General features: G+C 40.1%; 1 protein-coding gene across 1 annotated transcript in view; it reads left to right on the plus strand.

Moving 5' to 3' along the window:
* Positions 1–8,106, plus strand: part of HDHD5 (haloacid dehalogenase like hydrolase domain containing 5) — a 21,398-nt gene extending 13,292 nt beyond the window's left edge. The window contains 4 exon segments of the mRNA XM_042467855.1: positions 1,825–1,861; positions 1,863–1,997; positions 4,363–4,551; positions 6,016–8,106. Of these exon segments, the coding sequence (XP_042323789.1) occupies positions 1,825–1,861; positions 1,863–1,997; positions 4,363–4,551; positions 6,016–6,376 (722 nt within the window). The 3' untranslated portion in view covers positions 6,377–8,106.
* Positions 8,107–13,054: the final 4,948 nt, after the last annotated feature.

Here is a 13,054-nt window from a genome sequence, read left to right on the forward strand (position 1 = left end):
TATTATTATTATTATTATTATTATTATTATTATTATTATTATTATTATTAATTGTATTCCGCTTTTTTACAAAGGAATAAAGCGGATTCCAACAGTATAATTAAAACATCAAACAATTAAAAATTACAGTTTAAAAACACCAAAACTCCAACCCTTCCCTCAATCATAAAAACAGTGATCAACCCATAAAAAGAGATTAAACATCCAAATTTAAAACTGTCCAATAGGAATACACTAAAATTTCAGGCAGATTAGCGCAAGAAATGAGGGGTGGGTGGGGGGATGGTATCAATCAATTTTGATATTGGAACAATAGAGGTATCATTAGAGGGGGGAGGCAAGTATAATGGATCTAGCCTAGTCTGGAAAGGCCTGCCAGAAGAGATCCGTCTTAATAGCCTTTATAAGGCTTCCAAGGTGGTAATATGGCGGATGTCATCCGGCAGGTCGTCCCAGAGCCTGGGAGCGGCTGATGAGAAGGTCCTCTAGGTCACCGCTGAAAGTCTGGTATTTTTAGGTTGTAGCAGATTCTTCCCAGAGGACCAAAGTGTGCGGGGTGGATTGTATGGAAGTAGACACTCCCGCAAGTAGTCAGGACCCAAATCATGTAGGGCTTTAAAGGTTAGAACCAACACCTTGTACCTTGCCCGGAAACTGATAGGCAGCCAGTGGAGGGATTTTAGAACCGGTATAATATGGGCAGTTCTGGATGTGCCTGTGACCAGCCTGGCTGCCATATTTTGTACCAATTGAAGTTTTGGAACTTGGCACGAGAGTAGTCCCATCTAGAGTGTGTTACAGAAGTCGAGTCGAGAGGTTACACAAGCACATTTTTCATCAGGATAGAGGTGTTGAATAGTGTCTTAGAATACAGAACCTGTATTTTCTGATTACATGATGTGTCCACAGGCATATATTAAAAAGAAAGGCTCTCCTCACTGAGTTTGACAGGTGTTCGTATAAACAGAAGAAGTGAAAGGATACCAATATAAAGAAAAAATAACAACATAGAATCATAGAGCTGGAAGAGACCACAAGGGCCATCCAGTCCAACCCCCTGCCATGCAGGAAATCCAAATCAAAGCATCCCCGACAGGTGGCCATCCAGCCTCCGTTTGAAGACCTCCAAGGAGGGAGACTCCACTACACTCCGAGGAAGTGTGTTTCACTGTCAAACAGCCCTTACTGTCAGGAAGTTCCTCCTAATGTTGAGGTGGAATCTCTTTTCCTGCAGCTTGCATCCATTGTTCCGGGTCCTAGTCTCTGGAGCAGCAGAAAACAAGCTTGCTCCCTCCTCAATATGACATCCCTTCAAATATTTAAACAGAGCTATCATATCACCTCTTAACCTTCTTTTCTCCAGGCTAAACATCCCCAGCTCCCTGAGTCGTTCCTCATAGGGCAAGGTTTCCAGACCCTTCACCATTTTAGTCGCCCTCCTTTGGACACGCTCCAGTTTCTCAATGATGAATGTGTGCTAAATAATTATGGGAAGGATGGAAGAGATGACTTGAGTGTGTTATGCTACCATTTTGTCTATTGGCTCTCACATTATGATTCTACTTTAATTGCTACAGGTTCCATTCTGTGGGATTCTGGGATTAGCAGTTGAAGGAGGGATATTCAGAATTCTCAGAGAGCTCTAGTGCCTCACCAAACTACAAACTCCCAGATGCCACAGGGTACAGTCATGGCAGCTAATCTTAATGCTGTAACAATGTAGTGTGAAAGGGATAAAGTAAACCACACTGCAATTGGCCAAGGCATTGTGCGTACAATACAAGGCATACATTGTTTTAAATTTCCCTGCTTCTCACTCTCTAGGGATAATTCTCTTGGGGGAGCCAGTCCGGTGGGAGACGTGTCCAGCTGATTATTGATATACTCCTTAGCAATGGGAATCCGGGAGTGGAGCTTGCCACGGTGCCATATCCACATCTACCTATCCTGGCCTGCAACATGGACCTCTTGTGGATGGCAGAAGCAAAAATGCCAAGGTGATGTGATGTGAATGTCATGTTGCAGGGTGACAACCTAGAGGGCCTCCCAATTTTGGGACTACAAATCCCATCAGCCCAACACAGTGTATCCAGTGAGTGGTGAGAGATTATGGGAGTTATAATTTTAGAGAGAGCTGTACTGATTTTATCAATATAAAAAGGAGCCTCATAACATCTTAAAGACTACTGTATATACTCATGTATAAGTCTAGAAATTTTAGTAAAAAATCAACCTAAAAAACCTAGGTCAGTTTATTCACGGGTCAGTGTAATTATTGCACCTTAATTCTTATCATAAAAAGGAGCCCCCCCCCCTTCTCTGAGTGGCAAAAGGTGAGTGCTTAGTCTGTAATTTTGACCCCAAAACCTACCTTTGACATGCGTGAGGTTGACCTATACACAAGTATGTGTGTATGTATGTATGTATATATATATATATATATATATATATATATATATATATATATTACAATAAGCTTTCATTGAATGTAGCAGAGAAGTGAGCTGGAGTCCATGAAAGTATATTCAGAAATAAACTGCTTAATCTTTAAGGTGCCACCAGACTTCTTTTTTGCATGGGAATTGTAGTCCAGCAATATGTGAACAGCCACAAGATGCTCACTTCTGTTGTCTGGAGATCTCTTGCTTGCCATTTGTTATAAATCCTGTCCCCTCCCCAATCTGAACCATTCATAGCAAACCTCTTGGAGAATATATTCTTTTCCCAGTTGTCTTGGCTGAGTCAAAAGTCTAACTGCTATCTAGCTTTCTATTCCTGTAGAAATATGCAAAGAGATCTTACAACATGTTTGAGACTGTGTAAAGGCTTTCGTAGACTTGATCGGACCAAGTCTATGAAAGCTCATGCTACAACTTCTTTCACATGGTTAGTCTCAAAGATGCTGCAAGACTTTGTGCGTACTGATATTCCAGAGTAACAGAGCTATGTCTTTGAATTCTTTCCTGTTAAGATTATCCTTCCTAGTTCATCTAGTTGTGAATCCAATATCAAACAGCTGCCAAATGTCAGAAGCAGCAAACTGCTAAAGATATTAGTGAAAATATGCAATCAAAAGGAAAATCAAACATCATTGTTGCCAGGTCTCCAGAACAGCAACAGGAGACAGTCAAAATTAATGATGTGCAGGATTGACAATAATGAAATAGCTATCAACAATTGAAATAATTGAAATAGCACTTGAAATAATTGATTTCAGTTAAATTCGGACATTATCACACCAGCCTCATGTCTTGTGGCAATTGTGTTATGAAAGGAAACAGGAACATAATCACTTTCAAAACATTTCTTACCACACCTCTCTTCATGTGAATGTACTGCTTTGAAATCCTTTCCCTGGTGTGATAAATCTCTTTGCTGCAGTTCCAGCATTACAGCAGTCAGTGTCATGCATGGGAGGACCTGATTCTCCCCCTCTCTCCTGTTCCCACTTGCTGTGCCAAAGCAGGCTAACTCTATGTCTGTTGGTGTTAAAATAAATATATTTTTAATTTTTCTCTGTTTGCATAATTATGGCAAAAATGATTTAATTTTAAAAATTTTTTTAAATAGCTCTGCCATAAGTACAAAAACAAAGCAAAGATAAAAATAAAAAACTGGCACAAAGTCTTTGGGGGAGAAAGATAAAAATAAATCCTATAATAGGGACTGGAATGAAACACCAAGCTCCTTCCTGCCTTTAACTTTTCAAAAAAGCATAATTGAGCGAACCAACCTCTCACAAAAGGAGATTATAGCACTACACTTGTTGCTATTCCACTTTAATTGCTCTGGCTGCGATCTGGAATTTGTAGTTCAGTGAGGCCTAAGACCTCTCTGGCTGAACATTCTAAATGCCCCACCCTAAACTGCAAATCCCAGAATGCAACAGGAGGCAGCCAGAGGAGTGAAAGTGGAATAGCAACGCTTTAAGAGTGTAGTGAGATAATCTCCAATAATTCAGATCCCTCTTCAGTCATGGAGACCTACTGGGTGACCTTGGGCATGCCACACTCTCTCAGCCTCAGAAGATGACAATGCCAAACCTATCTGAAGAAACATGCCAAGAAAACCCCATGATAGCTTCACCTCAGAAATGACTTGAAGGCACACAACAACAACAACAACAAAGTTTTTTATTTCAAAGCAGCAGAGCACGTAGTTAACAAGGGGTCATTCAACAGCAATCATAGATTATTTTACAACCCAGTCTTGTCCGTACTGATGCAGTTTAAAAGAACTGAGCAAACATCTACAATTATTACTTGGCACCTGGGTAATTCATCCAGCATTGCCAAATGATGACTTCTTATGTTCTTCTTAGCACATGTAATGGTGTCCTCCCACTTCTCCTATCCTGGTTAGATTTGGCCATGGCACCTTCCTTGTGTGCTTAGAGAATATCTACAAGAAAATGACTGGCAAGGACCTGAAGTATGAAGCTCTGATAGGGAAGCCCAGCACAGTTACCTACCGCTATGCTGAACATGTCATCAAACAGCAAATGGAGAGTTGTGGCTGGACATCCCCTCTTCGCCAACTGTATGCTGTGGGGTAAGACACCTTTCTTCCTTTATGCTTGTGATGTCATGAACTTTTTATGGAAAATGTTATTTTATGTATTAGATATTATGGTAATAATGTAGAGATCTGGCAGTTAGGGGTGAGAGAAAAATGATGGGAGTGAGTGGTAATAGGTGGAATGTCTGAGGGATTTGAATGAGGCTGGTAGATGTCATTGATGAATGACATTTCGTATAGTGAAGCAGGGAGATTGTAGGTTTGACTGTTGAGTGAATGAATAAGAATTAGGGTTGAGAGAGTCAGCCAGGTTTAGAAATTAATTTAGGAGTCTAAATTACCTAGGAGAAGACTGTGAGTGAGAGTGAATTATTTGTTTTGAATATATTAAATAATTAATCTTTCTTCTTATACTAAACTGCTATTGATAAAGTATTGTTTTAATACTATACTCTTTTGGCCTCTGGGAATACTAAATATATAAAGATGGGGTTCAAACATAGTGTCTGTGGTGGTAGCAGTGAATAAAGAGGGGTGATATGATAGTCCTGTTTAAGTATTTGGAGAGGTGTCATATTAAGGATAGAGCAAACTTGTTTTCTGCTGCTCCAGAGAATAGGGTGTGGAAAAATGGAAGTAATCGACAGAAAAAGAGATTCTACCTAAACATTAGAAAGAACTTCCTGACAGTAAGAGCTGTTTGACAGTGGAATGCACTCCCTCGGAGAGCGGTGGAGTCTTCTTCTTTGGAGGTCTTTAAACCAAAGCTGGATGGCTATCTGTCAGAGGTGCTTTGATTGTGAATTTCTGCATGGCAGGGGAGTTGGACTGGACAGCACTTCTGGTCTCTTCCAACTCTATGATTCTATAATCCAGTGGGAATAGAAGTTGTGTAATAGCTCACACAGATGTCTTGAGGACATCTACAAGGTCCCGATAGTTGGTGGTCACACAGGTGGAACAGGAGGAAGTCTTTATACAGTATTGGTGTCTGAGGTGGAGACAAGGGAAAGCCCCAACTCTTGGTGATTGCACTGAGGTTTGTGGTGGTCTTCACAGTGGCAGTGGAGGCTTCATACATGGTGGAAAAGTAGTGGGATAAAGAGACTGAAATCTCACAATACTGCTTTAATCATCTTGGAGATGAGGGTAGAAATGGTAGAAATAAATAAGCAGATGCATGAAAAAGTAATTCCTCATGCTGGAAATAAGTTCTTGATTGTAGCAGCTAAGTACCAGCATGGAAGAGGAGGAGGAGGAGCAGGTGGAAAAGGTTAATGTAACATAAACCATAAAAAGTTATTTTTTTTTGCTAAGGGAGAGTTGAAGTGCAGTCTCTGTTGTCTTGTAAGCAGCAATGTGCATGGTTGCTCCTATTGGATGGGTGAATATTAGTCTAAGGTTTGGCAATTACCTACAAGAACATCATAATTTAACTATTTTACCTTGTTGAGTTTTTCTTTCCTCTCCTCTGGTCTGATGTCTCTCTGTTCACAGGGACAACCCAATGGCTGACATTTATGGTGCAAACCTTTACAACCGTTACCTCCAAGCCCAGACTGAAGTAAACGTTACCGCTATGGCAGCAGAGAGCGAGGAACATCTTGAGGTGCAGAGAAATTGCAGCGTTTTGGTTGGCTCTGCCGAGAGCTGCCTGTCTATCCTGGTCTGCACTGGGGTCTACAATCCCTATGGAGACATGCCTGATGACCGCAATGAGAGCATGCTAGAGACTGTATTCCATGGACACAGAGATTTCCATTTTGATCCAAGCTTGGTGGAGGCCTCTCACGTTGTGAACGATGTGAATGATGCTGTGGAACTTGTCTTTCAGAAGGAGAACTGGAAACAGGAATGAACAGTCCATTCTCACCAGATTCTAATCTGAGGATGCAGGGGCAAAGACAGAACTGCATTCTTTCTTGTTTAAGCCATGCCAGAGTAAAGGGAAATTCTCATTTTGGTGGGGTCTTTCTTCTCTTGGGTAGGGAATGTTTTTGTGTGCAGTCCACAAGGTACTTAGTAGCCTGAGCTGGACTGAAATCCTAATAGTGATTACCAGCTTGAAATTCTACACTCTTGTTTTCATTGGCCTAGCCAGAGACTGTCAGAGGCTGGCTAGTTGTCACTTGGCTATCCCACCTGGTACATATCTGGAAGTTTTTTTTTATGTTTTTCTCTTTGTCTACAATAGAGCCAACAATTCTGTAATCCCGTTTTTGGGTGTGTGTTGGTCTCCTTTCTCAAAGGCCAGTGTGAACCCTCACTCACTCACTCACCTACCTACCTTCCTTCCTTCCTTTTTTGAATATCCTGTCTAAATAGTTATAATCTAGCAGAATGAGGGCTGCTGCATTTTTGGCTCTTGCCTCTCTCCCAGATACACACCAGGTGCTTGAAGTGTGCAGCTACTAAATCCACACTACAGCACATGGTATATTCGATGGCACAGATGGATGTGCTATAGCTAAGATAGAAAGAGCATAGCTAGTAGGTGTAGTAATGATTAAACTACACCCTCCTTGTTGTTGTTTTGTAATTTTATTATGCCATTCTGAAATACTTACCTCTCCTTGCCACGAGCAATACTGTCCATTCTACTACTCTTTGGGAGGCTCAATGTCTTTGGAATACAGAGTTTTGCATGTAGGCAGTGCTCAGGGATATGAAATAACGTTAGCACTGGTATCTTGGGTCTAATGGAGGGATGGTCAGAAATGAGCTATCTGGTCAATATTTCCATTTTTAACAGTTTCCCTTTTAATGAAAAGTTTTGGGGCAAAGTATGGGGGTGGAGGAAAGGAATAATGTTTTTAACAAATAAAAGAATAAATGACATTAATTTCAGTGACTGTAAAGGGCAAGCATATAAATTATGTTATTTTTTAACTTTGTCTTTCCTTCAAATGGGAGTATTAACCCTCTACAAAGGAGATCTTTCTCTGCAAAGCAGCTGTATTTCCAGATAAAATATTAGTGAGTGTTATGGTCCAAGGTTGTCTTATCTACCAGAGCTTGGACAATACACTTTTTTAGACAACAATTTCCACAATCTCCCAACTGGCACATTTGGGAATTATGACAGGTGTAATCTCCCAAAGTAATTTTTCCAGGCTCTGATAAATACCTTGGCATACCTATGTCTTCCCATTTGTGGAGAGTATTCATTGTGTTGGTTCTAGAGAGGTACATATGCAGCAGTTACCTGAGCACTGTTCCAGAGATGTACATAGCTTGGTTTCTGCAGAAGCAGTTTTCTCTGTATAGAATGGCCAACTTTAGAAGCAGCTCTCTGGTCCCCTTTAATGAAAACTATTCCAGGTTAATGTTGTGTAATATCTTTTGGAAAACTTCCATCAAATGCATAGAGTTGCAGTGGTGAAGCAGCAGAGAGAATGTTAGGGTTGCATCACTCCAGATGGTAATATACACTGAAATTTCATGGTCTTACAGGAAGCTGCTTTTAACGTATAAACAAGAGGAGACTCTGTGTGCCTCTTTTGCACAGGGTAGATTACTACTTTATATCATGAACAATATCCTTATTTTCTTACCCTCAAAGAATTAATTAAATATAATTTGCCTCTATTTTAAATGTAATTTGTTGCAATGATGGATCTGTGTTAGGAATAGTTTCAAGCTTTAGTCGATTCCTGATTCCATCCTGTAAAAATGCTTTTCTTTCTTGAAGATGTAACTTTACAAGAAGGATGGGTATGTTTTACAAAGTTTACTTGAAGATCCGTTCTTCCTAAATTGAAAATGGTGTTTTGTTTTGTTTTTTTAATTATTTCTGTCCTCTATTGCCTGTCCTACTGTCTTAGGTAGTCACTTTTTACCTATAACTTTCTGAAAACTTAGTTTACAACAAAACAAAAATGCTTAGTAAAACAATGTTTTGTAATAAATACAAAAATAGCATCAAAATAAAACAACAAAGAAACCAGTAAGAAATCTAGAAAAATAAAGAACATGTACAATGTCTCTTACAGTATGGAACTCTGGTAATTTATATTTTATTATATGCTAAGTTTCAGAAAAAGAAAGTATTACAAAAGTAGGAAAAATTGATCCTCACATAGAAACTACAGTTTTATTTCACTCATCTTTCCCTTTTTATGCACACTACCCTTCCACCATTTTGTCCTCATGACAATCCTGTGGGTTAGGCTAGGCTGAAAGTAACTTTCTCCAGCTTAGCTAGTGATGTTTATGGCAAAACAAGGAAATAAATGTAAATGGGGCTGCCCTACAATATTTTGCTACTCGCGGCAAAGGATGACTTTCCTATTTCACGAACAAAAGCTGGCGAGACTAGACGTTTCATCATACTGCTGTTACATGCCTTCAAGTCATTTCCAACTTATGCCAACACTAACATGGACATATATCATGGGGTTTTCTTGGCAAGATTTGTTCAGAGGGATTTGCCATTGCACCTCCATCATCATACTAGTAATAGACAAATGATTTCCACTATACCAGAAAACAGAAGGTTTGCTTAGAGGATGAAAGCAGCTTCGTGACACACTCATCTTCCTGCACCTTTTCACTGCTTCTTCCTTGCATACACCATTAGTCTGTCTAATAGTAGGGCTGACCACATGCCTGCTCCTGATCCAGTCTCTTCCATTGTTTGTGTCTCATAAGGAGACCTGTGGCACATACAACATGTATTTCAAGATCATGGTCATTAAATGATGACCCAAAGAAAACTATGCCACTCAAGGAGATTTTTAAACAGTGGCTGGATGGCCATCTGTTGTGAATATTTTGATTGTGTATTCCTGCATGGCAGGGGGTTAGGTTGAGTGGCCCTGGTGGTCTCTCACAAGTATGATTCTATGAAAACGATTCTATGTGCTGCGGAGAGTTGGCTTCCCATTTATAGCTTTGCCTTAAATAAAAGTTGTATCCACCAAATAATGTATGTGCTTTATGGCCAGGGAATTCTGTTGGATCTATAATTAAGGTAAAAGATCCATCTCACTACATCATTTCTTATAGTGCTTGGTTTCTAGCACTTTTACCATATTGATTTCTCTCCTGGACACATTCCAGCTTGTCATTATCCTGGTGCCCAGAATACAGTATTCCAGTTGAGGCTTGACCACAGCCAAAGTAATGATATTATGGTACTTCCTTCAATCTGGCCACTATTGAGAAGAAAGCAATAAAGAGTACTCAGAATTTTGCCTCTTAATTATAGATGGCAAAATATGAGTGCTGTTTGGACTATGGAAGAGCAGAGATTGGGATGATACTGAGAATACAGTGGCAGAAAGAAAGCTATCCTGTGAAATGAGTATTAGAAGACTTGCAGCGATGGAAGGGTGACATACTAATGTGGTCTCCTCCTCCTCACTGCTTCATTAGGCAAAAAATAGACTTCAAGGGAGCTACTAGCAGGGTACCTATTTTTTGAAACAATCCTCCCATAGACCTTAGTTTAGTTCCTGCCTCTGTTCCCTATAGGCTGTTCTTGAGCTGTTGTCTTCGCTCTTCTCAAACTAAAATCCCATCTTGCAGCTTCTTTATTCTTTCATCCTTATGCTTGTTTTCCTATGGCTGCTGCTATTTAAAAATATGCTTCTGGTTTTTCAGAGGGACTAGGTTTTAGATAGGAATCTAGTAATGTGGTAGAATAATAATACTATAACAATAATAATGATTTATTTATAGCCTGCCCAATCACAAGGAATCCGGGCAGGTTACAACAATAAAAATAAAGAGAATAAAATAAAATATAAAAAAATACAATAAAATTTAAGAGAGCGAAGTGAGTACATTCATAGTTAGGCCTGATGGAAATCAGGCCTCTCTTTTTCACTCCCTCTCAGGTCTGATGATGATGTCATGGAGGGAGGGCTCTTCTTGAGGCAAGGATTTTATTTTAATTAATTTTAATTTAATTCTTCTCATTAAATTTAAGAGAAGAATTGGTGGACAGAGTGATGTAAATCACAGTAAATGGGGAGAGGAACTAGGTAGGGAAGGCCTGCCGGAAGAGATCCGTCTTAAGAGCCTTCTTCAAGGCTGTAAGAGTAGAAATGTCGCGGATCTCCTTCGGCAGGTCATTCCATAGCTTCGGAGCTGTGATGGAAAAGGCCCTCTGGGTGACTGAAGTTAGCCTAGATTTTATTGGCTGAAGTAGATTGACAGAAAGGCATTCACTTGAAACAGCCTTGGTATGAAAAGAAAAAAGAAAGGTATTGCAGAGCTGCCTACTCCAATTTGGTGCCCTCTAGGTGCTTTGGACTACAACTCCTACCAGTCCTTGATAGCACTAGTCAAAGATGATGGGATTTATAGTCAAAGCATCTGTAGAGTGTGTAATGGGGAAAGCTGCTATAGAATAAGAGCAGTACATGGACTGGAGTCTGTAACTGTTGATAACTTTTAAACGGGCCCTTTTCTTAAGAGAAAGTGCTATAACTCAGTGACAGAAAAATCCCATGTTGTGTGCCTGGTATCTGGATAGGAGTGGGAAAGTCTTATTTTTGAAGCTCAGTAGCGTCTGTAAATGTATGTAGATCACAGTGGTCTTGATTTGACTAATGATCTGACTTTGTCCCATAGTCAAAGCATCTGTAGGGTTTTGAAGAAAAGGAGTGGTAGAAACCAAAAAAGGTGAGACTGAAATGAGATGCAGAGTCGACTAAATGAGCTGTGAGATGTAAAAGAGGAAATAAGAGGCTGGAGACCAGCAAGTGGAAGACCAGAGTAATATAGCAACTGAGCTGAGCCAGAATCAGCTGAATTAAAATTATCCCTCATTTTCAGCATTTTGGCAGATTAATTCAGGCTTTCTGAGCTACTTACCATCTCCAGTATGTCATCTTTCCTCCCCCACTCCAACAACAATTTCCCCTTTTTAAAAAAATGGCATAAAATTGAGTTACCCTCCCTTTGTCTTCCCTTTTTGCAGCTGCTGACTCTTGACAGCTCATGCAAGACATAATTAAAGCTTTTCACTTCTGTGTTTTATTTTAAGCCCCTCTGCACACCCTCAGACTCTCCAGACATTTTTCTCTTTTTTTAAAAAATGAAAATGTGGGCAGACTTTACTTACTGGCTTTGCAAACAAAGCAAGCCCTACGTCTTGAAGAATTATTAAGATGCTTGAAGTTAAGTCCAGCTCATTTTAAATGTGAGCTGCTGTTTTACATCTTGCCTTCATCTTGAACCTTAATTCTTCTTCATCCTCATTACAGATTTACTTTGAAGGTGCAAATGCCAACAATAAAATAATTCCAACCTTCTGGAACAAATGGTGATAGGTGTGTTTGTGAGGGAGGGCAAAATGAGAGCATTCCTTTGTGGAAGAGAATGTCTGTTGGGGAGCAATGCCCTCATTTCATCTCCATTTAATTTGGGTTCTGTCAATTTGCTCTAATCCTAAAGCACTCATATCACTACTCAAAAGAGTCAAGGTGCTTAATCACTTCCTTTAAGTGCTGTACCTCTGTACTACTCCAGTCTGCAAGTCTAGAGCTGCACCTTCCCCTAAAGCAGGGGTTCCCAAACATTAATCCTGCAGGTATTTTGGACTTCATCTCCCAGAAACTTCAGATGGCCTGGTCAATGGTTGGGGATTATGAAAGCGGAATCCAAAACATTTAGAGGACTAAAGTCTGGAAATCGCTGCTCTTAAAGGTACCAGATCCCACCTGATCTTGAAAGTTAAGCAGAGTCAGCCCTAGTTAGTACTCGGATGGGAAATGGCTAATGAATAGCACATGCTATAGGGTTTATTTCAGAGGAAGGAACTGGCAAAACCACCTTTTGAGTATCCTTGCCCAAGAAAACACTATGAAATTAATGCGGTCACTGTTAGTCGCCAGACAACTTTGAAGGCATGTATATATGCAGGTTCTATCTATGTCCAACAAGGTAGAGGTGAAGCTATGGGGAGCAGGGAAAGTGAGGGCATTGACCCCCAATAATAATTCTGCCCCCCAATGAAATTTTCTTTCAGTCTCCACATTTCTAGCATTGCATCTTGGCTATCTAAACTGTATTTACAAACACTCAACGTAAGTTTCAAAAGTTGAGTGTTTGGAAATACAGTTTAGGTAGCCAGGAAAAGGAGCAGGCAAAAGTTAGCAAGGGAATGCAAATGTAGCAGATATAGGTGAAGTCAAAGGCCTTCACTGAACAGCATCCATAGTTTTTGTGGGCTTTCAGGCTATGTGGGCATGTTCTGGAAGAGTTTATTCCTGATGTTTTGCCATCTGTGGCTGAAGATGCTGGTGAAATATCAGGAATAAACTCTTCCAGAATATGCCCACATAACCCCAAAAAAAAAAACCCACAAAGAACTACAGCATATATAATTGTTCTAGGTGTGAAGAATTTTTTGTAACTCACTGTCTGATATACTAGAAATTTGAGGACTGCAAGAAATCCTATTGGGGTGTCAGAATTCTTAATTACAGAGCAACACACTCACACACCTACACCTACCTACTTTTAGCTCTGCCTACCTAGCCACCCCTGCAGCACAGCTGTGCCACACGCTGCCAATTATGCAATT

This window comes from Sceloporus undulatus, chromosome 5 (assembly GCF_019175285.1).
Source record: "Sceloporus undulatus isolate JIND9_A2432 ecotype Alabama chromosome 5, SceUnd_v1.1, whole genome shotgun sequence".
Taxonomy (NCBI): Eukaryota; Metazoa; Chordata; class Lepidosauria; order Squamata; family Phrynosomatidae; genus Sceloporus; species Sceloporus undulatus.